This window comes from Exophiala xenobiotica (assembly GCF_000835505.1).
Source record: "Exophiala xenobiotica strain CBS 118157 unplaced genomic scaffold supercont1.5, whole genome shotgun sequence".
Lineage (NCBI taxonomy): Eukaryota > Fungi > Ascomycota > Eurotiomycetes > Chaetothyriales > Herpotrichiellaceae > Exophiala > Exophiala xenobiotica.
The window spans coordinates 1,916,592-1,943,270 of NW_013562490.1; the positions used below are offsets into that span (position 1 = coordinate 1,916,592).

Below are 26,679 nucleotides of genomic sequence, written 5' to 3' on the forward strand. Positions count from 1 at the left end.
GCTGCGCCGCACGTGCATAAAAGGCCCGGGAAACCAATCTTAACCCCATGGTCCTGCAGGGGTCATAGTCGATCGGCCGAAACTTCAAATTCATGCTCCGATCCAGGGTATCCTCGATCCTTCAAATACGGTGAGTCAGAAGGTCGTCGCAGAGGATGTTCAAGTTCCTTCAGGGCCAGCATACGACACACTGCGCTCACTGAGCCCGTGAGACCACCTGTCCGCTGGAAGGCGAGCTTGAGATGTGGGTTCAATGTGCCAGAAGGCCTGAAGTCCTCTCCGGTGAGAATATCATGTGCATCTTCGCGTCAAAGTCCGACCTAGGGTAGTCAGGTAGGAAGACATGGACAACAGAGTCCTCAAATACCTGCAGGTGATTTGGTGCTGCGCAGCCTCCCACGAAGAGTCATGCTTGGTCTTGAAGGAATTCTGACGCCTTTCCAAAGCTCGAAAGATGTCACCCGTACAGTCATTTGTCAAGCAGGACCTGGGCGAGCTCAAGGCTTTGATATCCGAGGTACCAAGCGCAATAACTCAAGACGTGGGAATCTTGAGCGTATCAAAGTCAGAAGTACTCCATCCGTGTCCATCCTTTTGGGCCAATGTCAGAAACTAGTGATAATGTTGAATGAGGGGGTTCTACCGCCCTTCCTCGAGGGGTTTTGCTTAGTCACCTGATAGGCTTGAGCCTCCCCTCTCCCCCTACGAGGTGGCCTATTGGGCTACCAGGCCGCGATGCTTACTGTCCTCGTCAAAGGCGCCTCTAAGCGGTCTGAGATGGGCCTGGGCGCGCAAGTACCTAACTTACTAGGCTTCACCAAGCTCCATCTTGGGCTTACCATTACTTTCCCTATTTTCTGATCAATTTGACCAAAGTGCAATCGGGTCTCTTATCTATCAACAACACCAAACGGCCTTTATGTCATCATCTAGGTCCACGTACTCTGCTTGACGATAGATTGACCCGATTCGATTTCGCCCGCTCTGGTGAGTCAGTATGGGAAGAGCCAGAGTCGAGGACAACAACTGGTACGGGGTACAAGATCCCCGTAAGAGGAAGCAAATTCAAGACAGACTTGCACAGAGAGCAAGACGTCTGTAGCTCTGCTCTGCAAGACCAAATTACCACCCCCGCTGACGGTGAGCCAGGGCAACGCCTAGCAGAGGCGAAGAAGGGCACCTCCGCTTCCTCAGACCAAGGAGCTCGTCCTGGTTCTAGCGACTCTCCAGGCTCCAATAATTCCAGCAACGAAGATCTGTCGCAGTGCCTCCCAACCCCCGTTCCTCGCTCTCCCGACGGGTATCAGGCCATCATCGGGCTATCGACCAACCCCGACAGTTGCGTTCACACAACTGTCACCGCCAACGTCTATGGCGCTCTCTATATCAATGGAGCCTTGATGGGTCTTGCCTGCTCCGTCACGTTCGCATCAAAATCCCAGCCATTTGGTCCTGAGCTTCCAGATACTTTACGACCGACTCCCTTACAGCTCACCACTGTACATCCGCAGTGGATCGACCGGTTTCCCTTTCCCAAGATGAGAGACAACATGATCACCCTGCTAAGCATTATCGACGAGGAAGAGTTTTTGGGCGACTTATTCTGCCTGACCAGCTTCACTATCGAACCTGGGGCCGCCTCATGGGATCCGACTGCTTGGAAAATATCAAAGGAGTTTGGAGCAAAATGGGGATATCTGTTTTATTGATTGATTCCACGAACCCTACGAGCTCAAACTGTTTTGACTTCATCAGCAGCAATCTGTCTACCTGCATCACGCCGCCTTTACGGCGTCCATGATAGCCATTGCGGTCTCCTCTGGAGCACTGGCGTTCGGCACATGGTCGGTCTTGATTGAATGGACGTCGACTTTGTTCCCGCTCTCTTTCTCTATCATTTCGATGCACTGGCGCTGAAAATCCGGAGGCAAGATGAGATCGTTTTCGCAGAAGATCCATGACACAGGCACATATCTATACCCGGGATACGTGAGCTTGCCTTGGAAGCTAGGAGCTGAGTGTAGCGGCATCTTCTTGACCCATTCAATTCCTTCCTCGAGCGGAAGGTCGGAGAATGTCAGCCTCGCGCTTTCTTCGAAGGGTTCGTGTCGCATGTAGTCGCCCTGTTTCAACGTTAAATTGGACCAATTCAGAATGGCCAGCTTCCGACTTACGTCAACTTTGAGGTAGGTCGGTAGCAAAGTTCCCATCAGATCCGCCAGCGAGTTCTCCGGAGTGGGCACCACCGAGGTCAAATACACCAGTCTGACAAGTCCGCCTTCTTTACCGGCCTCTTTCCTCTCGCTCTTAGAGAGGTCTTTCGAAGCTTCTGTGCCGACAACGCCGCCATAAGAATGCGTTACGAGGACGACGTCCTTGCCCTGGTCGGCGACTTTTTCCACAATGTCGTGGAAGAAGGCAGCGTCGTCTGCCATGGTGGCAGCTGGTTCGGGAGGCGAACGACTGGCGGAAGGGAGATTGCCAACGATGGTTTCGAAACCACCTTCGCGGAGCTTGTCGACGACCGCATCATAAAAGTAGGCAGGGGAGAATGAACCGGGCACAATGACAATGGTCGGCTTCGCGCCCCTGGGATTCAGATCTTGCACCATGTTGAAAGTATAAGTATCAACCGCCTTCAGTGATGACACAGGGCGGCAAGAATGGGAAGCTGAGAGTTAGATTGAAGTCGATTCCTCTTCTCTGAACCCTTGTCAGTTTAAGTAGCCCTGAGACAACTGTTGTGACGAAGTTTAGCGCTTTTTGACTCGTCCGTTCATCCGTTCATCCGTCGAGATTGAAGGGCTGTCGGACTCTTGCAGAATGTGGGTTAATAAGCTGGAAGACATCGAGCATCCTGGATGGTGAGTATACATCTGGGAATCAGAATATCGACTCTCAAAGTCAGAAATTAGAAACGTTGCCGCGCGTGAACAGGCGCCATCCTATTGTGGGGTCGACGCACGAATATCCCCCAGGTCATACCTTAGCTGCAAGCCAGGGTACCTTCAACTGCACCCTCGGTATCGTTGCTTTACATTAGGTAGGTACGATTGCGAAGTGATAGATGAGCAACTGGTTCGAAATCCAATCGAGTTTAGCGGCAGATCCAATGTGAAAGAAAGGCGGTGGCAGAATACCAAAGCCTTGCACGTGACTAGGAAATATAACTTGCTTCCAGTTACTCGTTGTAGACAATGATTTCTCCCAAATGCCTGCAAGACCTAACCTTCATCGCCCTGAAAATCGCGTCTCATATAGCTGGCTTGAGGGATCAACTGATGTCCGTCGTCGCCAACGCTCATCTACTCGTCCTCATTGACAAGCACGTAACGATATCTGGCCTTTCCAGCATCCATGTCTAAGACGACCTGATTCGCATCTTTCATGGGAACATTGACGTTCCATGTGCGCACATTCTTCTCAACGAACAGCTTCAACATGTCCTTGATATCTTGTGGAGACCCGATCAGGCTACCTGAGATGGACACCCGTTTCATGATCAAAGAAAACATGTGGAAGCCAGGCACAAGGTCTTCTGGTAGTCCAACTTGAACGAATTGGCCTTTCAGTCTCAGCAGCTGGAGATACTTTTCCAGTGGCAATTTCGGTGATGACACTTTCCCAATGTTGTTAGCATGGTTCAACCCGAAGGATCAATCGGCACTTACCCGTCGACACGATGATATCGAGGGACCCAGCATGCTTGGTTTCCCAATCCTTATCCTCGTCTGTGGCTATGAATCCCGTCGCACCCATGTTCAGTGCATCTTCCTTCTTCGAGGACGAACGCGAGATGGCGATGATCTCGTCGCAACCGAGCGCCTTGGCCCCCATAATACCAAAGTGGCCCAGCCCTCCTATACCGATTATCCCGATCTTCTTCCCTGGGCCAGCACCATGCTGGACCAGCGGAGAGAAGCTCGTGATTGCGCCACAAAGCATCGGAGCTGCTTGGTCGGACGGTATTTCCTTAGGGATAGGGATGACAAAATTGCTATCCCCTCTCCAATAGCGGGCGTAACCACCGTACGCTTTACCACCATTGGGCCACTTGGAGTTGAAAGTCTGAACCATCGAAGGGCAATGTTGTTCCATGCCATCGGCACACGCTTCACAGTCGCCGTTCTGGTTCAGGCAAGATCCGGATTGTGCGCCCACTCCGACCCGGTCGCCAACTTTGATGTCTTTTACTTTTGAACCAACACGCACAGCGTGGCCGACGATCTCGTGTCCGACACAGACGGGATAATCAGAAGGCGCCCAGCCAGAGCGCAAGGTGTGAATGTCCGAGCCACAAACACCGCAATGGGTGATTTTGATGTCGACGTCGGTCTCTTCCCACGGTTTCGGTTCATACTCCTTCCAAACCATTTTACCCTTGACGGATTCCGGGTCGAAACCCAACCAGCCTTGGAACTTGTAATCGGTCGACATGTTTAAGTGAGATGGATTTTGCAGGTGCGTAGTTTCGAGGATGGATGGCAAGCGAGGGGTCTTGTGTTATCAACTACCTGCGCAATCTTGCCGGCATCGTCCAATATATCCTCTGCGCAACGCCGGCGATTGCGGATTTACAAGACAATTTTGCGACCATGATGCAAACATCAAGGGCTTCGACCCGGTCTCTTTTTTTCTGGAGTATGGACCTGGCAGCTTCGCCAATTTCCACCCTAGCTGTCCATAGGTCTCTATGATTCGTGCCCTGGCACAGAGCTGTCTGGACCTTCAGATGTATTTTTGGCTTAGCTAGCCTGGAAAAGGGGTCCTGTCACCCTTATCGATGCGAATTTGCGTCATGGAGGCAGATTCAGCATAATGATGAAGGTGTGGCCTTCTTACAAATCACCATTCTGCAGAATCGACCTCCACAGTAAAAACTGAATGGAGACCTGATATCATGACGACGGATAGATTGTGACGAAACCGACGAGGCTGAATCGTGCGATGGGATTGTGATTGGCTGCCTTCCCCGAGGTATCTTGCATTTACCGAGTTGATCCTCGTATCAGTGGGCCATGTGGCCCTGCATGGTCAACTTGCAGGCGTCTCGGCAGATCTTTGAACCCACCAGTTCTTTGAGAATTTTTTTACAATTCAACGCGCGACTGCGGACGAAGAATAATGTGTTGGGGTTCATGTTGGCGCTCAGAATGCTGTTGGTCAAACTCTCTCCCCGTTCGTGGGCTTGCCAACAAGGGCGTCGCTAGTCGCGCCGAGCACTTCTGCTTGACGGGTCCTCAGCAAGCAGTTGACAGGACCCAGACGTGCCAGGCAAGCATGCCTCTTCACAGTTGGCAGTGTGGGTGCCCTGTCGATGCCGTAATAGATGTGTTCAGGTTTTGAAGAGAGTATGTATTGTCGAAGATGTGATAAGTAAGTCCAAACAGGCGCGGTAGGAGCCAACAGCGACCACCTCCTGGGATACCAAAGCAGCACGTACATAATTTCCGGCACGAGCACTAGCCACACATTGATTTTTCTCGTAGGTGTCTCCTCCGGAAACATCGGCGTCGCCAGTGTACCTGACCGTAGACTTACTACCTCAGGCTATTCGTTGCCTCGATACTAAGTCTACCGCTATACCACGGTCTCATCGGTAAATCGTGTAATGAAACTCGCTTAACCGGGGTGCAAAACAGCAGCCTCTTGAATCGGCGAAGCAGCAGTTGCGTACCGCTTGAACAAGAGGCCCGCCTACCAACACAAATTGTCCTCGTGTGCTGTTTGTCGTCGGATGACACCCTAGCGCTATATTACACGATCTATCCATGAGACCGTAGTAGTGGTTCAACGGTCTTTCAGGCGGCCTTGTTGCGAACGAGATATACCCATCGCTATCCAACACGTCTATAGTTGGACTCGACAGATCTTGTGTAGTAGATACCGTATTCTAGATATATTAAAGTACTTGTGTCTAATTGACGGCTGCTCGAAATATTCTTCCGAGATGGTCCTTACTATGCTTGACCCCCGCGATATAACCACAGCTGCGGTTGAGCAGCCGAGACAGGAGTCCTCAACCAGCCCGAAGCCAGAAGCAGCTATCCCTAAAGTATATCATGCCTCACAAGTCTCGTTGCTGATTGGCTTCCACCTCGAAGTCCTACAGCTCTCTCTCCGCCAACCATCGTCTCCATTTCGGAGCGGCCCTCCGTCGCCAGCTCTTGCCATAAATGTATGTCGGGATGGCTGCCAGCATTGAGCACAGGACACACAGACCGAAGAACAAGAATGTATAGCCGTAATTCGTTGCGATAATGAAAGGCTGCACAGAGTATGAGATGGCGAAATTGATGCAGGAGGAGCAGATTGCCAACACGACGACGAGTTCTCCGGCAATCTATAGAGGTTGATTAGTACTTCCGCTGGTCAAAGAGAGATTTGAGGATGCAGGCTTACCCCCGGAAAACATTCCATAGCATATGCGGTTGCAATCGAGCAAGCTGAGACCTGATGTGCAATCATACAACCCACACCAAAGGCTATTGTCATCCAGTGCATGCCGAAGTTGGCTCCCCAGCCGTACAGCTGGTAGCCGACCGCGGCATACACGAAGGAGAAACATAATGTCCACAATCGCATCTCTGGCTCCTTGATACCGTGGTTGCGGCGAGCCAGGAAGATGACAATATAGTCACTCAGGACTCCAGTAGCCCAGCCCACACAGTTGCCTACAAGGGCAGCAAGAAAAATCAGACCAGTAGAGGTAGTAGACCAATTGTACGGTGGCTCGGTCATGATCGCCGAGATGGTGTTGAAAGACACGATACCAGCGGTGCAACCAAACGCAAATATCACTCCTGCGATCACAATGTTCGGGAATGTGAACAGCAGGAAAGGTCGGCGGAAATACTGCCAGTAGGTTGTCGAGTCCTGTGGAAAGAAGACCCAGGGCTTCAATTTCTCCACGTAAGTCCGTTTAGGGAACTGAGATGTCCACTCATTATCTTGTACCGGATCACTTGGTGACTGAGTGCTCGTTAGGGTGTTTTCGGCGTCCTTGGAAGTGGTGATAGGGGTAACCAAGCCTTCAGTGCCAGGGACTGCGCCGGTGATTTTGCTGAACAGGAATCTTGGGAACAACGTCTCCTCGAAAGTGAAAAAGAGAAGTACCAGCACCCCGCCATCTATTATGGCGACGATGTACTGCGAATATCTCCAGCCGAGCGTATCGGCGATGCTGCCGCCAGTTATCAAACCGAGAATGCTACCAAGTTGCTGTCCGAAGAGGTAACAGCTTAACATTCGGCCACGTTGGTGAGTGTAAAACATGTCGAAGACACTCAGCTGAATAACAGCTTGGTATGCTGCTGTTCCAAACCCGTTGAGAGTCATGGCGAGCATCCAGGAGGCAGTCCCATTGAAGTACCCAAGCCAAATGCCTGCGCACATGCAAATGACGGTAGATGCCAGAAAGACAGGTCTCCGACCTATCTTCATAGCGGTCGGGATCCAGAAGATATTGACGAAGCCGAGAAGAAGGTAGTTCAAAGCCGAACCGCCGTTCATGTTCACCAGACTCACTCCCGTGTCGGTAGACACAGTCGTCCATGCAGCTCCTAGGGTGTTCTCGCCATAGGAGAATGCGCACGCGTACAAGGCCAGCAAGAAGAGTTGATAGTACTTCTTGTATTGGTGCCACCTCAAAGGATCGGCACCGGCATTGGTAGGCTGAGGGATCAAGACAATATCGCTGGCCCCTTTGGCATGGGCTGCTTGCAAATTGTGATCGACTGTGCAAGGGTATTAGTGATATATTCACTGACAAGCCGCCATTCCTCATCACGTGAGGAAATCCAATAACCGCTATTCACGGGCTCACACAGGAGGACTTACCATCAACAAGTTGCTCCGTGCCAGGCACATCCAAGTCAAACACATTGCCAGACATCTTGATGAGCAGTGTCCAGATGGGTGATACACATAGAGATGAAAGCTGAGGTCGGTCTCCCAAGGACACAAGGACCATTTTATATCCTCCCCGAGGGATAGTGGCCCCTGCAGCAACCGATATCGAATGCGGGGAGTTTCCCGTTCTAGGCGAACCTGGGGCGCTAGCTCGAAAACCGCTCCACTTCTTGAGAAGGTCGAAGCGTCGGCGAATCACAAGCAGCTGATTGTTGAGCTCAAGAACTGACAAACGCTTGTGCAGCGGAGGAATGGCCCTGATGGCCCGCTCTTCTGATGGTCGAACACCGATAAAGAAGTCCGACTTCCTATCCCAGGACTTCGCTGGTCGCAAGTAGCAACCTTCAGGAAGGTCAAGCCATGAACGGAGATGAGCGTGCTAGAACCGACCATCTTGGCCATGTTTGGCTTGCTTGGGCCGCTTTTGCTGGTGGCAATAATGCCTGGAAGATAATAGACTCGGATGACCGAGTTCATTTGGTGATAAGCAGAAAGCGTGGGACAGATCTGTTCATAATATAAATCTGTTCCCTGGTTGCCTGTCAAGCTTGGTAGGCCAACGTATGCGCTGGATCAAAAGGCCGAGTGTCCTTTGATATCGATCGGGAGTGTCTTCTGCATGGCGGAACAGCAAGTTGACCTCGCGTTCCAGTGTGTCAAGGCTTAAGCGAGCGACATGTTGCCGCAGAGTGGGGCAACGAAATACTCCCAGTCATTCTTTTCTAGATCTCGCCCATTTTCCGAGATCCGATGTAGGTCTCTTGCTTGCCACACTTTTTCAATAACCGCCCGCGTGCGTGTGACATTGGCCATGGAATCAGCAAGGTGATGCAGTGCGTAGAGGACGAAAGGTCGCGCATGTGCCGGTGCAGGCCCGGCATATGAAAGAGGTTGAAAATCACGATCCAAGTCGAGTTGCACCGCTGCAACAAACAAAGGCCAAGTAATTCCTGCGATAACCCGGCACTCCAACAAAACTCCGACGAGGCGAAGGATCATGTCTACTTGAGCTGAAACCCACGACGTCGATGGCTCGGCGCCGTTCAGGAGACATTGAAGGTACAATTCTGCAGCCAGCCTCTTCAATTCGGCTGCTTGAGCCAGAGCGTCATCGTTGACGTCCCAGACGCTCTGCTTCAGGCTGCTCAAGCGAAGTTCCAGTGCCGCAGTAGTAGCTTGATATTCGGCAGTGTAGCGGATGTCTCGATTCTGACGGCCAAGCTCGGTGATTTCGCTTATTATCGAGACCAACTCTGGAGAGCATCCCAACCACTGATCGCATTCGGGATTATCTTCCCAGAAATCGCTTCCGAAAACCGGGTCCTCACCACATGCTGTACGTCCAATGACGTCCTGAAATGCGAAGAATCGCTCACAGAATTGGACGAGCTGACCTTCTTCCGAGGCCGCCGATGTTGGGGAAGTGATTTGACGGCGTATCCGAACTAGATCTCTTGCGCCCTTCAGATGTACAACCCAACGTCTGTCACACTCATTGGTAATCTCGAACATACACAGCAATAGCATTACAACCAAGGTTTCGACGTCCTGTGCGATCTCCCTCGGGTCGGACCGTCGCAATCGAGTCCTTAGGGTTTGAAGAACTCGATGGCTCCGCTGCAATGCCGTTGCCTTGTAGCTTTCATCGCTTCGTGAGCGATGACAAGCAGCCAGAGCAAGTATCGACTCGAGGGCGAGGGCGGAAGTATTCACGGCGAAGGGGACGAGTAGTGATGCCAATGGTGATGTGGACGAAAAGCTAGCCATGCTCACCGGGCAGACCCTTCGGACGTAATAAGATAACAGCAAGCTCGCATCATCAAGCTCCCATTGTGGCACGCTTGGTAGTAAAGTGAGAGGTGATGCGATTGATTGCACAGGTCGGATCAGCTGTTGCGTGGAAATCCAAGGACTTAGAGAGGATGTACTAGTGGATTCGTGGTTGTCAGACTCGCTGGCCACTGACATAGTCGCTTGAGGTATGCTTTGCCCTGGTTCGAGACCATCGTCCGAGTCTAGCAACTCATGTATGTTGTCGATGGTAGTATTGACGAAGCTGTATGGGAAGACGCGAGGTACAAAGCACCAGGTAGCTAAGTCATTGTGTGTTCCTGGTGTCGAAGGTGAAGCCGGAGCAGTCTTTCCGCGATCTTTTGACCAGACACCGGCTCGTCCGAATTTGAGGCCTTTGGAAACATATTCAGCCTCCCATTTGAGAGCAGCCGTGGAGACACATTGCAGTCCTTTTGCCTTGCATTGTTCGCACACCGGCTTCTGCTCTCCGCATTTGATTTTGCGGTGCCGGCAGGTCTGGCATCCTGTCCTCGTGCGCCGCTTGATCGGGCCTGACGTCGACTTACGAGGTCGAGGCATTGGGAGAATTCATCCTTACTGCTGTCGGCGGTGAAGATATCTCAATGTGCTGATGATTAGGGTATTATATCAGTACATCATCGATGATATAATGCAGCGGAAAATGGTGTGGAGGTAAAAGACGCGTGAAAGTATTCGATGAGAATCTTGGCACGCGAGCAGCCATTACGTAATCTTTAGCCATCGCGAACTTTTTGGACATTCAGGACTTTCTCGGTAGAGCAGAAGTCACTTTAACGAACTATTAAGCAGACTTCCACACTGTGCTGACATGTTGAGAACATGAATTCCTTTCAAGGCACTTTAATGCCATTCCTTTACCCTTGCCTCTGTCAGTCGGCCTCACCGTCTCTTCGAAGCAGTTCCCATCGGATTCCATCGCAAATACAACGGCAGCTTCTACACACCACTCGCCGGCAGAATCAATCCTCGCTTGCAGAGATCAATGCTGCTCGGCGTGCTGCCGCCTACGAGCCACCTCCGCCAGTCGCTTCTTCACGGCTGAACCCTTCACCGGACGACTACGGGCGCAATGTCTTCATCGACAAATGCACCCTGACCGTACACGCCGGCTCAGGAGGAAATGGCTGCGTCTCTTTTCTTCGCGATGCTCACATATCAGATGGTCCGCCCAATGGAGGAGACGGCGGCTCGGGTGGCAACATATGGATACAAGCCGTAGCCGGACAAACCAGTCTACACAAAATAGCCAGGAGGGGCGTCGTGAAAGCGGGCCGAGGAATCGGTGGTCAAGGCAAAAGCCAGGGAGGCCGCAAGGGCGAAGATATCTGCGTCCAAGTCCCAGTAGGGACAGTTGTGCGAGAAATCTGGCGCAGCGACCCTCTCGCGGAGGAAGAAGCAAGGCTCCAAGAACTCCGAGCCATGAGCGAAGAGGACCCGTACTCCCAGCCCGATCACGGCCTACGAAACAAATGGATCCTTTATGCTGGTGTCACCAACTCTGAGGTAAAGAACGTCGTCTCAAACCTCCCGCCTCCACCTAAACCGCGACGATCTCATCTTGCTGTCCTTCAACCACCGGCACCAATCACCCTGGACCTCGACGAGCCCATGGATAAGCCCATCCTCCTCGCAGCCGGCGGCGTTGGCGGTCTGGGGAATCCTCACTTCGGGACGAAGGAAGACCCTAAGCCCAAGTTCGCAACAAAAGGCGAACTCGGCATCCGGCTCAAACTTGAGCTCGAGCTCAAACTCCTCGCAGACGTAGGCCTTGTCGGGCTTCCCAACGCCGGTAAATCTACACTTACCCGCGCGATCAGCAACTCCCGCACGCGCATCGGGGACTGGGCATTCACCACGCTCGCCCCAACCATCGGCACCGTCATTCTGGACAATAACGAAGGCCGGCCTCTCGTCCGCTCTGGCATCGAAGGCGAACCACCGCGCGTCAACTTCACTGTGGCCGATATTCCGGGGCTCATCGAAGACGCCCATCTGGATCGGGGCCTTGGCCTCGAGTTTCTCCGCCACGTTGAGCGCGCCAGGGTGCTCGCGTTTGTCATCGACCTTTCCGCCGGCGACGCCGTGCTCGCTCTGAAGAATCTCTGGAAAGAGGTCGGCGAGTACGAGGCCCTACGCAACAGGGAACTCAATGAGCAAAGCCAGAGTCGACTAATCAATTGGTCGCCTTTCGAGCCGCAGGCCAACGAGCCGGACGCCACACTCTACGACGACGCCGGTGACGAGATGTCAATTTTCCCGCCTCCTCCGATGAATACTCCGCTGGAACCGCTCAAATTGCCGCCCATCAGCGCGAAGCCGTGGTTCGTCATCGCCACGAAAGCGGACAAGGACGCCAGTGTCACGCAAAACGAGTTCACTAAGCTCGCGTCGTACGTCCGACAGGTCGAGGCCGGCGAGGTCGCGCATCCCAGCGGAAACAGGAACGGCTGGAGGAATCGCATTGCTGCCATTCCCGTGTCCGCGATCAACAGTCAGGGTATAGATAAAGTCATACGGTATTCGGCGGGCGTATTGGATAGTTTAAAGATTGGACAGTGAAAACATTAGACAGAATAGTGTGAGGCTGTAATCGTTGCCGTAGTCCTACTGAAGGCACCGCGCGCAGTTTGTCTATAATGTATTAACATGTACAACCATGCATAGTAAATTGGAAAACAGACAGTATTCAAGTGAAGGTCAACCGGTTCTCCGTTTTTCTACTTTCCACTCCGTGTGTCTTGAGGAGAAGAAACATTCAAGTGAGTCGGCTGTTCTGTGCACAATATGCAAGTACTACTGTAGATGACGGACACACACTTGATCATGATCGGAGAGGTTTCATATTAGAATTTTGTTCAAGCAATTGGTACTGGGGTATCTAGGGCACTTTTCATAATCATACAAAAGTCTGGATGGTGTTTCATCCCGCCTCCCTCCAAGAAACACCATGACCACGGCATGCCTAGCTGTCCAAGCCCCCAGCATATTGAGACACATCCTGTGCCATTTTGTACACTCCACAACAAACGCCATGCTATGATTCTTCTTCATCTCTTGCCAAAGAAGAGAGAAGTCATTCCGATTCCACACCAAGTAGAAAGTGCTTCCACATGCACACCAAGAAGACTAGTTCAAGAACCAGTAGCAAGAAGATGCTGAAGATGATCAACCTTGTCGAGCACCACTAGCGACGTCGGTTTTCGCAAGCTTGTAGCGTACGGCTTCTCGGATCAGATCAGTTTGCCAGACCTCATCCATAAACTCCATACCAGCGACATCGCCTCTTTCGGGCTCGCCGAGAATGATACTCAAATCTTTCTTCTGCGAAGCGATCCACTTTTTAGTCATTTCGATCGGATCCTTGGCGAATGCGGTGAAGAACTGCCATCTGGCCTTAGAGTGGCGGATAGCTTGCATGAGAACAGCAATCTCGTCGTTGATTTTCGCGATCTCTCGGTTACGTGCTTGATTTTCGGGGCTATTGGTCATCTTAAGCATCAAGGCGCGCAGAGGATCTTCAACCATGACTTGGACGTCATAGATAGTTTTCTGAGGGTTCTTGTGGAACTCCTCGTCGACATGGATTGTGTATGGCAAGCGGATCGGTGGCAATGGGTGAAGATGAGGAATGATTCGCTCAGGCACTTGTGGAAAGAAGATGGTGTCGGTGCCGAAGATTTGACGAAGACTGTCGTCACATCGAATGGTTCGACGTTCGTCGTCTTCTTGGAGATTGAAGAACTTGACATATTCCCAAAGGCCCATGACGACTTCAGCGCGATCGGCTTCTTCCATGTCCAAGGCATCAGCCAGAGCTTTGCTCAAGCGGAATCGTTCAGGTTGTTCGTCGCGAGTGAGACAGATGGTGATATTTTGGTTGTCATCGCCCTTGCGCTCGAAGTAGAAGGTGTCCAGATCACCGCCACCATTTTGACCTTTCTTCCACTTGACGGTGACATTCGGGTCTGTTGTGTAATCGTGATTGACGCCTTCGTATTCGACATACATGTCTTTCCAGAAGTGGCTCATGTTTCGGGATGGTTCAATGAGGGTCTTCTTCTTTGGCTCCTTCAGCTCCTGTGGCATGAGCGCCTCATTTTCATCCTCGGATTCTTCGTCGCTGCTGTAGTCAATCTGGTCCTCCTTGTATTCCATCAAGCGGCCTCGGATTCTGACTTTGTAGGTGGGGGGCTTGATATCTTCCAACGAAAACGTGTCTCCTTCGAATTTCTGTTGCCAATACTGATTCTCGACGGTGTTGGAGATCCAGATGCGCATGGTCTTGAAGTGCTTGTTATTCCTACTCGCACTGTCAAGGTATTCCAATCTCTTTCGTGTCATGAGAGCATCCAATCGCTTCTCAGCATCTCGCAAGGCATTGTACTGCTTCACACCGTCGCCGATGCAAATTTCTTCGAGGCCGTCAGGGAGGTCGAGGTCGGTAGGCTTTCGTGCAATGCGTTGAGCTCTCTGGTGGTCAAGCGCAATAGCTCGTTGCCTCGCCTGCTGATCGGCCAGCTGCTGCTGGGCTTGTTGTGCCGCGTGCTGGGCGTTCTGGTGGAGGTTTGGTGCTGGTGCACCCTGGTAGGTAACTGCTTTGAATGATTGTAAGAGACTTTCATTCAACGAGATTTTAGGAGACCCCGTAGGGCCTGAAGAAGCCATCTCGAGAGCTTTCTCTTGTAAACAAGAGATGTGGTCACTTTGCACTCACCAGGTCTTCGAGTTGCTGGCGCTCTGGCCTGCGCCTGGGCATATTGCCGGTAATTTTGCATCTGCGGATTCATCGTGGCAGCAGCTTGGCGTCGCTGAGGCACAGAAAGAGAATTGATGATGTCGCCGACGATGTAAGCGAGGGGAAAGCGAGGGGAGGTGAGAGATTGTGAGGGCAACGATGAGGTTCGCGACAACGCGATTCAATTATCAAACTAGTCCTGTTTGGGACATGTCTTGGCAAAAGACATGGCGGTCAATCAAGCGGTATGTCGACATGTTGGAAAGGTGACATTGTCTGACAGGGAGAATTCCCAATCCACAACTCCCAGTGGCCCTGCACTTGACTCTAGCACGCTTCCTCGCTGAAATATAGGCAATGTTGGAATATAGCCTTGGGGAGCTCTGCCTTCTCACTGTAGAATTTTGCACCTGGACTTTGTAGCCTGTATCTCGTGACATAGATGATGCTGCTGTTGCCCGCAATAGATGCGGGGAGCCTGTCCTTGTCAGACGCTGCCTTTTCTTCGGGTTCCATCGTGCATCCTATCGACCACTCCTTCCTGGGAATATCTATGGCGCACGACACCATTTCATACGCTACAATTTGAGCTTGTCTATGTGCACCAGCATTCCTGTCTGAACATAGTGTCCGATGCCAGACAATGGGTAAACCAAGGTTGATCATCCTCGTTCGTCATGCACAATCAGAAGGGAATCGTGACAAAAGAATTCACCAGACGACACCAGATCACAAAGTTGGCCTGACAAGTGAAGGACATCAACAAGCTCTAGAGGCTGGCCAGAAGCTCCGTGCTCTTCTTCGTAACGACGACACATTACATTTCTTTATCTCGCCATACAGAAGGACGAGAGAGACGACTGAAGGCATATTGAGTGGCCTTTGTTCAAATGATCCAGTGCCTTCAGCCTTCCAGAGATCACACATCAAAGTGTACGAGGAGCCCAGACTGAGGGAGCAGGACTTTGGCAATTTCCAACCCGGCACTGACGAGGTCGAGCGTCTATGGCGAGAACGAGCCGAATATGGACACTTCTTCTATCGGATACCCAATGGTGAAAGCGGGGCGGACGTCTATGACCGAGTCTCCTCCTTCAATGGTTCGCTGTGGCGCCGATTCTCAGAAGACACAATGGCCAGTGTCGCCATTCTCGTCACGCATGGTCTCTGCAGCCGGGTGTTCCTGATGGCTTGGTACCACTACAGCGTCGAGTTCTTCGAAGACCTACGCAACATAAACCACTGCGAGTTCTTGGTTATGAAGTTGGGTGCGAATGGAAGATATGTCCTCCAAAACACACTACGACGGTGGTCGGACCTTAGAAGGGAACGAGCCGCAAGAAAGAGTATATCTCAATCACCAGTCAACATCGAGTCGATACCCGTCAGGCGATGGACCTCTACCCGGTCTGCTAACGACTCGACCGGCAGTAGTCTCCTGCCGAGGCCGTCACGGAAGAACACCGCAGACATGTTCCTTGATGAGCATGAGATCACGGAAGAGGTCGAAGAGAAACAACAATCAGGCGCCTTGAATGCATCGCGGCGAAGCAGTACCAGTAGGAATGAGAGCCGCAGTCGACTCCGATCTACAAGCAACCTCCACAAATCTTTAAACAATCTGTCCTTGGACCCCGGGAAGAAGACCCCAAGCCATGTCGGTCTAAAGGCATATCTGGGACGCGATGGAGGAGGATCGAGGTCAGGTGCCGGCTCGCCGTTCGGCTCAGACGATGAAAGTGAGGGTACTCCCCAAGTAGAGTCTAGGCCGAAGACTTTTGACCGAAACCACCCTACGCCCAAATTTTCGTCTTCCTCTTTGGCAAGGGCCTTGAGAGGAGAGTTTGGCGACCTTCCAAGTCGATCTTTCGATGACCTGACCGCTGTGGCCGATCCGCTGGGCGATCAACCAAGCGATGCAGAAGTTGAGGAGGCTGATCTGGACATGGGCACTAAGGAAAGGGAACAGCGGGAAATGGAGCAAATCCTCGAGGAGGAAAGGCACGAACGCAGCCATAGAGGTAGCGTTTATTAGACTGCCTTGGTTCAGACGTTCACACCATAAATACCGACACCAGAATGAAATAGCGTGGATACAAATGGCCTTCACCTTGGAACTCGTTGCTCTTGCAGCCACTATGGGAACGATCAATCGTTGAAGACCAATCCACGCTTCTCGAGAGATAGCGCAGCGCAGCACAACGCAATGAATAATCGAAGCAAGCTAGAACGTCGTTCTCAGATCATTCAACTCACTTGCCATGTGGTTGCTCCCCGTGGTGCCAAACCTACTCCTTTCCACAGTCCTCTGGACATATCTCAGCACGATAAGAATACAGGCCACTTTCTTTTAATTTTGTCGTCTCTTAGGCCCTACGCAGTACAAGTGCAGCGCTGCATGAGCCTGAGGTGAATCCGGGTATCTCAACACAACTCCCTAACGCAGTCAATTAGTTATTAATCAATACACTGCCCCTAGGTCAGGCGGGTAGACTCCAGTCCAGGCGCCATTCTCTTCCCCAACCCCAAGGACCGAAAGCAAACACTAATTTGACACAATATGCCTGGCTTTCTCTTTCTCTTCAAGCAGCCAAAGGATAAGGACGCAAAGCGGGTTCTTTTGGGCAGCCTGAAGAGGCGTAATTACCGAAAATTCAACATCCATAATGCGACCTCAATGACGCTGAGTCATATTCTCCGGCGCGGCTGTTGTATTATGTAGCTGTGGGTGTCCGACTGTGCCGGCCTGATCCTTCGATGCGAGGGCAAGTTTCGGAACTGTTAGTCACAACGGTTAGCCTTGAAACCCTACTTCCTCTCCACACCACTTCCGTGAGTGGTAACAAATACTTACTGCTCATCCCATATCCCTCTGTCTTGCCCTCGCGATCATGATTATCGATCTCTACCCTGATCGAGACGTTCAAGCCGCCCTTGCACGGGCCCTCGCTACTGATCCCGTCGGCTGCAGGGTGCTGCGTGCCGGTGCCTTCCTCGCCTGGATGAAGCGGACTGTGTCCATCTTTGCCTGCGCGAGGCCGCGCCTTGCCAGTCTTGCCAGTGGAGTTAATGTGCACGGTCCCGTTGACGCCGTTGGCTGGCGCGTCGTTTCCGGTATGATCGTCGGGGACTTCGGTGATACAGGCAAAATTCCGACTGGGCATAGTAACATAGTTCCAGTCCGCGCCTTTCTCTTGACCGCCGGGTTGCACGTCGAACATTTTGACCAGAGTCTCGTCGGTGTTTCCGTCCCTCAAGTGGTGCACCTTGTTCCGTCTCGCCAGCAAATTCGCCACGGCCTTGGGTGGGGGTTTGTTCGTGATGGCTGAGGAGATGATATTGACCATGTAACGAGGGTCTTCGAGGGCGTCCATATTGTCAGCGGGAGTAGAATAGAATCTGCCCACGGCCGCAAGATGGACGTCACCACTGAGGATGGTCACCCTGATGGAGTGCTCCTCTGCAAGCCGTTGCAGGCGGATGACAAGTTCACGTCGTTCGCGCTTGTGGTGCCGTGCCGTGTAATGATCGTCTAAGTCATCGAGCAAATCGACGGAGCCGTCGAAACTGTTGAAGAAGCCGCCTGCAAAGCCGAAGCGCCTGTTGAGTAGGCGAATCGGCGCGATAACAGGCGAGGAGAAGATGTTTTCCAGCCATGCAAGTCGAGGGTATGCGATGGGCACCCCTAATAGCAAGATAAGATGCTTGATCTCGCCACGTGCAGCCTTGAATTCCGAAGACAACCGTTCGAAAATCATATCGTAGGTCTCGGGGTAATTGACTTGCTTTCTCGTTCTTTCGGTGCGCGCGTCAATGCCACAGAACGCAATACGCCTTCCCAAACGCATATACAGATTCCTCGATTTCTCCTCGACATATGGTCCTGGTCGCTTCCCCACAATCCAACTGGGATCGTCCGCAGTCCTCTTATAGACATACGTATTCTTCAGCTGGCGAGGGTCTCCACCAGCAGAGCCGTCGGCACGGGCTTCCATGGTCGATGGTGCATCAGTCGTGAAAGTGGACAAAGGCGGAGCAGTGTGGTGTTGGAACAGGCAATAATACTTGAAGCTGACGCCGCCAATGCCCCGGAACACAGGACATTTCATGAAATGGTCGGTATAAGAGCCGAAGCCATCAATGATGTCGTGGTCATCCCATATGTTGATCTGAGCAATTTGAGAGTTCGCAGTCGCGAAAGGTTCGGTGCTGTACCAGCGTACGTAGTTGTTGAAGTAGTAGTTATCGCATTCGTTCCTCAAATGCTCGTCAAACGGATACTCCCTCCTCTTAACTGGGTTGCCAATAGATGTCCATTGCTTCAACGGACCATCAACTCTGACGCCATCGTTATAGATCTGGTCGCCTCCACCGATCATGACATGGAACGGGCGCTGCTGATGTATTCTTAGAACATCATTCCAGAGAACAGGTCCTGCGGGAATTCATCAGCTGGTGCACAACACGTCCTCCAGTAAGACTACCCACCTGTCCAGATATCCAGATCCGTGCCAACCGAGAAACCATTGCAAGAGTGAAACATTATACGCATCGACTCGGTTGCAGATGGAACAATGAACTCCCTTGACGGCTCCTTTCTCACATCTGAGAGAAACCGCATGTTTGGTATAGAATATTGCCATTTTGCTTCGGCTTCGACCAAGGGCAGCCGTAGGCTGAATCGCCAAAAAGTCTTGTCTGGATCAGAATAGAGCTTCAAGCCCTCGAATGTCTGTTTCGCGGACGCTCTGACTTTCGAGGAGGGATCGAAAGCGCCCAATGATAGTAGCTCGAGCATAGGCGTCTTCTGCCCAGGGTTCGTAACAATGAGGACGGAACCATGCCAGAAGACGTCTGCGCCCTCCTCACTCATGCGCTGGTAGTTGAGGAGAGGACCACAAACGATTTCGATGTCTGAGGAAGAGTTTGTAAAGCCAGGTCCGGTGCCATGGCTAGCTTGAGGTTCCGATACATGCTGCTGTTGGCTCTGGGCGGTGCCGTCGAGCTGTCCTGATGTTTTGCGTCAGTAAGGCCCAACTATCGACTGTGCAGGACAAGTGCAGTACCTTCCATCTTGCCAAGGTCAAAGGATTCCACCTATTACCAAGCGCCTCCTGCGACGGTCAACTTGCATCAGCGAGTAGCAAAGGCCTAAGGCTCGAGGCTCAACTCGGTCGGGCACAGGCAGGGATGTAAACAATGGAAGGAGGGCAGGCGACACGACACGTCACGGCAGCAGTCTGAACAGAGCCGAGTGAATTGAGGAAAGGAAAGAATCAAACACGGTAACAATGAATAACTAGGTACTACATTCAGGGAATTAATGTCCTGAGGAATCCTGCTTCGGAGTTTCCAGAGCCCTGGTCAAGATGTCCCGTAAGCACGGGGGTGCATGGGCAATCAGTGCTACTGGAAGAGGCTGGCTGCGCGTTAGCCACGGAACGGATCTCTGGCTATGATGGCGCCAAGCAACAGCGAGCCTCGTCCACGCGTAGATTGAGCATACAACTTTCCATTACCGTACCCTTCCACCCTCCTTGGGCAAATGAAAGCTTTGTGTTCCGACACTACCACGGCACGACGAGAAGACCAGCTGTTTGCGTGCTTCGAGATCGGCAAACATCGCCAGCCAAAAAACCTGGTTTCTGGCTGGTTGCTCTCAAAAAGCTCGCTTCCCATTCGCTCTAACCACCATAATGGCCATCAGCCACGCTGCTTGGCTCGATCCCTCAGCTGCCGTCTGCTCCGAACTGATCTTGGCTCTGCGCAGTGCTCCATCGAAAACTCCACCGACGCCAAACGCTATGCACGAGCATGAACCCATAAACCATACCCATATCCGTATCTCATCTCGATAAGTGTACATCCTTCGCGTGGTGGGCGCTTACTCCTTGTCGTCCTTGGGTTGAGGGTCGCCAATACCGTGCTCGTAGATTGCAAACAAGGTGTCGCTCTCAGGCAAGCAGGGACTGTCATAAATCTTGCAAATTCGAGTTTCTCCTCGTCCCTTCTTCAGACTGAGTCTGGTGGTACTTGCATGAGCGATGATATTGCCGCCAATAGGTTTCTTGGGGTCGGGATTGAACATCGCACTGGGTCCACCGTCCACCTGTGCAACCACTTGGTTGGTGATGACCACGGCGATTCCAAACTCATCTGCCAACCGTTGTAGAGTTCGCAAAAACTTGGCCATGTGCGACTGTCTTGATGATAGTTCTCCTCTCCCATTGTAATCTGTTCGGTATAGCGACGTGGCCGAGTCGACGATGAGAAGGGAAAATCGCGTCTCGCACATCATCTGCGACGCCTGTTGAAGCAATTGCAGCTGGTGTTCGGAGTTGTATGCTCGGGCATAAGCAACATTGTCCAGAACTTCCTCCCCCTCGAGACCATAACGGTTGGCTACTGAAAGCAGACGAATCGGTCTGAAGGTGCCTTCCGTGTCGATATAGAGGCATTTCCCTTCTCCTCCACCCATGTCAAAGGGGAGTTGGCAAGTAACTGCCAGGGTGTGACAAATCTGACTCTTTCCAGTTCTGAATTCGCCAAAGATCTCGGTAATGGAGCCAGTTTCAACGCCTCCTCCTAGCAAGCGGTCGAGATTCTTCGAGCCGGTAGTGATGGAGATAAGTTCGCTTCTACGTGCGTGCATTTCTGTGGCGGTAGTGAAACCCATTGGGACGAGTTTCATTGCTGCAGGGCGTTAGCTGGGAGATGGCGCAAGGGGGTTGTAGTCTTACATACCTTCATTGAGCAGCTTACTAGCCTTTGCTTCAGAGATGCCCTTGATCTGTTCGAGTGCACGTCGTGGTCTATCGACTTGCCGTCAGCTATGCTCCAGAGTTCATGCAGGCTCACCTACGTATATGCTATTGCTTCCACTGTGTGAAAGCCACCTTCAACCACGAGTTTGATGTCTCTGTCGGTCAAACCTGCGAGACCCTTCGATGTATGAGCAGAGGCTATGAAGGAACAAGAGCCATTGGCACACGTACCAGCAGCTGCGAGACCGGAATAGGAGCGCCTGGTCCTCCAGGCATTTCCTCATAATCATCCTGAGGGGCATCTGAGTTGTCGACTTGAGTCATGGCGACGGTGTGAGGAGTGCGGACAGAAGGCGAAATAATCAAATCGGCGACTTGAAAGTAAGCTAATGACACAAGAAGCCAGGACGAAGAACAGATGTTGAAGGCTGTAGTTTTCAAGTCGAGATCGACGGAAAGGTGGCAAGCAGACGCGTCGGAGACTCATCAAACACGGTCAAATCTCTTAGGTAGGACGCGTGATCACGTGGCACCCATATTGGAGGCAAGTCATCATCGAGCTGGAAGCCTCAGTCCGTAAACAATAAATAAATTCAGTAGTACACTCGTTGCCACCCATCAGGCATGTCGTGGCATGTCTATTTTCTCGGATCCATCAATGGTCAATCTTGCCCCTTTTTCCTTTCCCGCCAAAGCACAACGGTCGACCAGTCATGATTGTGATGATACATTTCGTGGAATTTCATCGACCTGCCGACTCCATCGCTCCGCTCCCGTGTCTTGATTGCCCAAAGTGCAATGTCAATCCGAATATGTTTTTGCTGAATCCATAAGTTGAGATTCCGCCCCTGCGCTGCGCCTTTTGTTGAATCCAATCCTTTCATGACCTCCTGGTAGAAGGGTATCTCTTCATTCAATTACCCTGGAGACATATTTCATAAACTCCTGGTCTTCCAGCAGTCGTGCCATATCATCTTCAGTCATTTGGATGACGACTTCTAGGTAGTCCTTGCGCTCGTCCTGAGGAAGTACGATACAAGACCCTGGGTCTCTAGACCAAGGCTTTCGTACCCAATCGGGCGGGCCAAGTCCCATTTCAAAAGTCGCTTCATAGCATGGCAGCTTCTCCCAACTGGTGACATACATGTCAGCTCCCTTGGACCGATCCATGTTGCTCGCTTGGAGATCGCGAACGTCGGTGTTGGGGTCAGCATATCGAGCCAAAGCGATGGCTTGTCGGATGTATGGCTCATTGACGGCCGCAATGGCTCTGCGTATCGCCAGGGCTGATGTTGCAAGCGCAGTGTCGCTGCTACAATCCAGGTGGAGTAATGGCATCTTCGCAGATGCAAAGTCAATGGCCGCGCCGAAGTAAAATTCGGACAAGGGCTTCTTGAGTTTGTTTCGAATGTTGACTGGCATTAGGAGCTTTGATTCCTTGACCGACGCATCCGCTGACAGTGAGGGAATACGAGCTCTGGTCATGCTGTGCCAGAGGAGTGCCTGCAGAGCATCATTCTGACTGATGAAGCTGTCTCCAGCATGAGCTTCGAGAGCTTCTTTCAACTTCGCCAACCCCGCCAGGGGAATGGAGATGACGCAGCCGCGGCCTTGGATTCTGGCACAGCCATTGACTTCAGACGCTGGCTTGAAGGTCTTGCATTGCAACTCCCTGTCGTTGATCTGGTTGGGGCAACTGTAGGACAATTCTTGTCGGACGACGCTCTTTTGATGGGCAAAGGTATCCAATCTCATGGACAGACTAGGTGTCTGGTACCCTTGGCCGTCCAAATGCCGCTCAAAGCGAGAGTGATCTTTGAGAACACTCCCGGAGATCAGCAAGCCAACGCCTGTGCCATCCGAGATGCAATGGTGCAGGTAGAGAGAAACGATGAGGCCTCCTTCAACGACATTTGCCTGGACTCGAAATACTGGTGCTCGTTCCTCGTCAGCCGATTCAGCCAGAGCCGACACCAATTCGGGCTTGATGAGACTTGGAGGCAATCCCTTCTCATTGAGCTCTTCATAACTGTACGGAACTTCATCGCAGGTAAGATGTCGTATGTTGACCTTGGGGTATTCGACATAGTCGCGGTCGGAGAAATGGATCTCGACACCTCCCACATGCTTGCTCGGCTCTTGAGTCGACACGACATAACCACTAAGATACGGCTTCGCATCGACAGTCTTTCTGACGAAGTGGTTGAGCCTCGACACAACTGATGGAAGCATCTCCTTGTTTGGGAGCCGATACGCCAGACAGATGCGAATATAAGATCGAGGCATGCAGTGTTCAATGCTTGATAAGTGAATGACGTGTCTCTCCACCTCGGGTACTCCACCTATATCACCGTCGCTTTTCAGAACACTTGCATCCACTAGATCGGTACACTCGGGGCTGCTGTGTGATACCGCAGGGGTTCGATCATCATGGTTGTTAGTCTCGGACGGACTGATCGAGGGCGGGGCACTGCCGAGACTGACCGTTGACGGCGACGCACTCGACATCGAGTCGTATGTGAAGGTGTTCGTGACTTGATCCCTGATCAGCTGAGTGGAAATGGTGTTCTGGAGATAGGCCTTACCGAGGAGAGAGCAAGCAGGACGCGGACATTCAACTTTAGGAGAATGGCAACTTTTGTTGTTTGGGGATTCTTGTGAGAATGGTAGATGAGCGTTGCGATGAAGCAGAAGCATGGTTGGAATGGTGCTTATATTTGAAGCAGCAGTGGAGTGTCTTTGACAGTGGGTGAAGGAACTCTATGAATACCAGTGCACGAGTGACTTTTCTGGGTGAGTGGTCGCTTTTATGCTTCACTTGGATTGTTTGCTTCCCGCTATGCGGTTTCCTTCTTCAAAGGATGGGTTTGGTGACTGTGGGTTATGTGCAGACAGTGAAGATGTGGCCAGATCCACAGCAGCTTGATCGAGGACGCAAGTAGTATTCTTGCATACCGCTCTGGATAACAAAGGACAACAGGCAAGTCGGTCAAGGCCACAGACGAACCAATCAACCCTGATGATCTGTATGTTTTAGGCGCAAGGCCGAAGGGATTAGCCGGTCAAGACTCAATTGACAGCCCTACCGCAGTTGACTAGCCCAACCCTCGAGAGACCAGGAACGCAAGAGACTAAATAGAAGAAACCCGCCTGAAAGAAGTTGAGTCTTGAGCGAGAGAGGCGGATCTGAGTATCCGCCAAATGGCTGCCTTTTTCTTCGAGATACTTGGGTGCGTTGATCTTTGTGGGGGTAGGGCATCGATGCTTCGGGATTGATGCCCATTTAGCAGCTTTGCGGCGAGACCCATGTATGCGACTATATTCGTTCAATTAGCGCAAGCCCGATCCGCACAGATGCATGAGGTGAGAGGTCATGAAAGATGATGAACTGGGAAAGTGCAGAGAAAAGAGGCGTTTGTCGGAAGAGGACCAAGCAGGGGCACGGATCTCGATATATCGATGCACTGTACGTGCAAGGAATCTGCAGGATGCAAGATTAGGAGTGACGAACCAAGACAGTCACTAACCACCCGAGGCCAATGCTGTATCACCTCGTCACCGTGCCGTCGCTGAAAGCTGTCAGCCTTGCCTTCCAACCCTGTTGAATCACAGTCCCCGACGTCCTGGGTCCGCCGACACTTGATTTCGCAGCAGTCAAAGCGACAAATGGGCTGCCCGCGACGCTCGCAGTTCAATCAGGGGCAGGAACGAGCTGGGGAACGGGAAGACGGAGACTGCGTCATGATGTTGGGTCAGCTGAGTGCTGGAAGCCCCGGCTTGCAGATGGCCGCAGCAGATTGTGCAGGCACCTCTGAAGAGAGACTGGTGCGCAGTGATCAAAGCCTCAGGGAGCAGAGGAGCCAATAGCTAAAGCCCGCAATTGGCAAGCGAGGCCGCCGCTCGACATCGTGCACTACTGCACCATCCATGATCGAAACGGGTGGTGGTGTGGATTGTGCGGGAGAGAGAGGAGCTCGATAAGGATGAGACGATCATACTATGTAGAAGAGGCATAGTCACTGCTGGGGTTCGAGGCATGGGGTCTGATGCTGGTGGTGCCGATTGACTCTAATATTTGACTCTTGTCGAAACTTTGAAACGCGCTGGACGTGCCGAACCGTGCGAACCCTAAAGTCTCCTTGTGAATCTGAGCTCGATGTTATACGAGTATGATTTCCTCGCATTTCAAGTCATAGGAGCCTTCAATAATGAGTTCAGGCACGATCTTGTCTGACACGGGTTGAAGATTTCGGTGCTAGGAGTAGCGGTTGATAATTGAAGCAGGGGTCTGCGCCCCAAGAGTTGCCTTGGTGTCGCGGTGACAACTTCGAATCGGGAAGGTTCTTTCGTTCACAGTTTGGCAGAAAGACAGGGGCACAGTCTTCCTAAGCAGACCGAGGAACACGAAACCCTTTAACGCCCTTCCGAAGCTCGATGCCTTTTCAGCAGCTGCCGATGCATCGCATGTTCTTCGCAGGTGGAAACATTGGTGACACCGCGCAGGCTTACTTTCAGGGATCCCTGGTGTTCATCCCAGTGTGGATCACCCGTTGCATTGGAGGCTTGTTGCAATTGAGGATGGTGGACGGGGAAGCTGCATCCCCGGAAGGGTGTCCGTCTTCCGCGTACGGTGTTCAACACCCTCAGACCTTCCCAGCCTCGAGGCACACTAGGATGCTCGGCCAAATGCCTATGGCTTTTTGCATCTCCTCGTATCAACAGTCCACTCACCTGATTGCCACCTACGCTGTGTTCCCAGGATCTGGTGATACTATTGAAAGTGTCCTCTACCCGAAGTTGCAAGAATCGAGGCTTGTAGGAATACGAATATCCGCTGCCCTAGATGATTATTTGATTCGGCAGCCGGGAGGTAACGATTGGGCGACGCTTGAGAACCCTGGGCGCCTATGAAGAGCTATTCACGCATCCTCGACAAGCCCATTAAGGTGTGCTTTTCAGCAAGTACTGTAAGAAGACTGTGCCAGTGGGCATATCTAGGGCTTCTGACCCATGTATCACAGTGCTTGCCTCTCGCCCGATCGCCCTTCCCGCGTCACCGAAATGTCACTGACAAATCACCTCTGAGAAACACGAGGGTTATTGAATCGACATTTTGCGGGGTATCAGCTTTGACAAGAGTTGTTGGTCAGGCTTGACAGCGGTTTCCTTGTCTCAAAACTATTACGAGTAGCAGACATCAGTGGATTCTCTATCGTGGATGTTTCTTGATTCTTGCTATCGAACGCGACCCGTTGATTTGCGCCTTAATATTACAGAGTGTGGCCATGCGCCCCGTCGGAGACCTGCCGTGGCCTGCTCACTTCGTGCCTGCATTGATCTGACAGGGATTTGCCCTATGATCATCGGCGTGGCAAAATGCAGCCTGACCGCGATGATTGCTGCCTGAAGTCATCAGCCCTTTTGTCACCAATT

The 26,679-nt window shown here is 51.9% G+C and overlaps 11 protein-coding genes across 11 annotated transcripts; 3 read left to right on the plus strand and 8 right to left on the minus strand.

Moving 5' to 3' along the window:
* The first annotated feature begins 849 nt into the window (after positions 1 to 849).
* PV05_08471 (uncharacterized protein) lies at positions 850 to 2,689 on the plus strand. The gene is made up of 2 exons (XM_013457988.1): positions 850 to 1,094; positions 1,150 to 2,689. The coding sequence occupies exons 1-2, from the start codon at positions 998 to 1,000 to the stop codon at positions 1,707 to 1,709; spliced, it is 657 nt and encodes a 218-aa protein (XP_013313442.1). The 5' UTR covers positions 850 to 997; the 3' UTR covers positions 1,710 to 2,689.
* On the minus strand, positions 1,700 to 2,905 carry PV05_08472 (uncharacterized protein). Its single transcript, XM_013457989.1, has 2 exons — positions 2,175 to 2,905; positions 1,700 to 2,123 (listed from the first exon to the last, which is right to left on the minus strand). Exons 1-2 carry the CDS (start codon positions 2,610 to 2,612, stop codon positions 1,776 to 1,778), a joined length of 786 nt encoding a protein of 261 aa, XP_013313443.1. The 5' UTR covers positions 2,613 to 2,905; the 3' UTR covers positions 1,700 to 1,775.
* Positions 2,906 to 3,305: 400 nt separating this feature from the next.
* On the minus strand, positions 3,306 to 4,437 carry PV05_08473 (uncharacterized protein; the record flags this gene model as incomplete). The annotated part of the gene is made up of 2 exons (XM_013457990.1): positions 3,306 to 3,619; positions 3,672 to 4,437. The coding sequence occupies 2 exons, from the start codon at positions 4,435 to 4,437 to the stop codon at positions 3,306 to 3,308; spliced, it is 1,080 nt and encodes a 359-aa protein (XP_013313444.1).
* Positions 4,438 to 6,106: 1,669 nt separating this feature from the next.
* Positions 6,107 to 7,894, minus strand: PV05_08474 (uncharacterized protein; the record flags this gene model as incomplete). The annotated part of the gene is made up of 3 exons (XM_013457991.1): positions 6,107 to 6,343; positions 6,403 to 7,736; positions 7,840 to 7,894. 3 exons carry the CDS (start codon positions 7,892 to 7,894, stop codon positions 6,107 to 6,109), a joined length of 1,626 nt encoding a protein of 541 aa, XP_013313445.1.
* Positions 7,895 to 8,574: 680 nt separating this feature from the next.
* Positions 8,575 to 10,284, minus strand: PV05_08475 (uncharacterized protein; the record flags this gene model as incomplete). Its single annotated transcript, XM_013457992.1, has 1 exon — positions 8,575 to 10,284. The coding sequence occupies one exon, from the start codon at positions 10,282 to 10,284 to the stop codon at positions 8,575 to 8,577; it is 1,710 nt and encodes a 569-aa protein (XP_013313446.1).
* Positions 10,285 to 10,531: 247 nt separating this feature from the next.
* Positions 10,532 to 12,440, plus strand: PV05_08476 (obg family GTPase CgtA). The gene has a single exon (XM_013457993.1). It carries the CDS (start codon positions 10,567 to 10,569, stop codon positions 12,304 to 12,306), a length of 1,740 nt encoding a protein of 579 aa, XP_013313447.1. The 5' UTR covers positions 10,532 to 10,566; the 3' UTR covers positions 12,307 to 12,440.
* A 143-nt stretch (positions 12,441 to 12,583) lies between these two features.
* Positions 12,584 to 14,610, minus strand: PV05_08477 (uncharacterized protein). Its single transcript, XM_013457994.1, has 2 exons — positions 14,462 to 14,610; positions 12,584 to 14,339 (listed from the first exon to the last, which is right to left on the minus strand). The coding sequence occupies exons 1-2, from the start codon at positions 14,532 to 14,534 to the stop codon at positions 12,913 to 12,915; spliced, it is 1,500 nt and encodes a 499-aa protein (XP_013313448.1). The 5' UTR covers positions 14,535 to 14,610; the 3' UTR covers positions 12,584 to 12,912.
* A 420-nt stretch (positions 14,611 to 15,030) lies between these two features.
* PV05_08478 (uncharacterized protein) lies at positions 15,031 to 16,707 on the plus strand. Its single transcript, XM_013457995.1, has one exon. The coding sequence runs from the start codon at positions 15,126 to 15,128 to the stop codon at positions 16,515 to 16,517; it is 1,392 nt and encodes a 463-aa protein (XP_013313449.1). The 5' UTR covers positions 15,031 to 15,125; the 3' UTR covers positions 16,518 to 16,707.
* Positions 16,478 to 19,871, minus strand: PV05_08479 (uncharacterized protein). The gene is made up of 4 exons (XM_013457996.1): positions 19,549 to 19,871; positions 18,971 to 19,492; positions 17,337 to 18,917; positions 16,478 to 17,260 (listed from the first exon to the last, which is right to left on the minus strand). The coding sequence occupies exons 1-4, from the start codon at positions 19,553 to 19,555 to the stop codon at positions 17,157 to 17,159; spliced, it is 2,214 nt and encodes a 737-aa protein (XP_013313450.1). The 5' UTR covers positions 19,556 to 19,871; the 3' UTR covers positions 16,478 to 17,156.
* A 72-nt stretch (positions 19,872 to 19,943) lies between these two features.
* Positions 19,944 to 21,699, minus strand: PV05_08480 (DNA repair protein rhp51). The gene is made up of 4 exons (XM_013457997.1): positions 21,478 to 21,699; positions 21,345 to 21,424; positions 21,227 to 21,294; positions 19,944 to 21,175 (listed from the first exon to the last, which is right to left on the minus strand). Exons 1-4 carry the CDS (start codon positions 21,568 to 21,570, stop codon positions 20,367 to 20,369), a joined length of 1,050 nt encoding a protein of 349 aa, XP_013313451.1. The 5' UTR covers positions 21,571 to 21,699; the 3' UTR covers positions 19,944 to 20,366.
* A 456-nt stretch (positions 21,700 to 22,155) lies between these two features.
* Positions 22,156 to 23,943, minus strand: PV05_08481 (uncharacterized protein; the record flags this gene model as incomplete). Its single annotated transcript, XM_013457998.1, has 1 exon — positions 22,156 to 23,943. The coding sequence occupies one exon, from the start codon at positions 23,941 to 23,943 to the stop codon at positions 22,156 to 22,158; it is 1,788 nt and encodes a 595-aa protein (XP_013313452.1).
* Between the last annotated feature and the right edge of the window lie 2,736 nt (positions 23,944 to 26,679).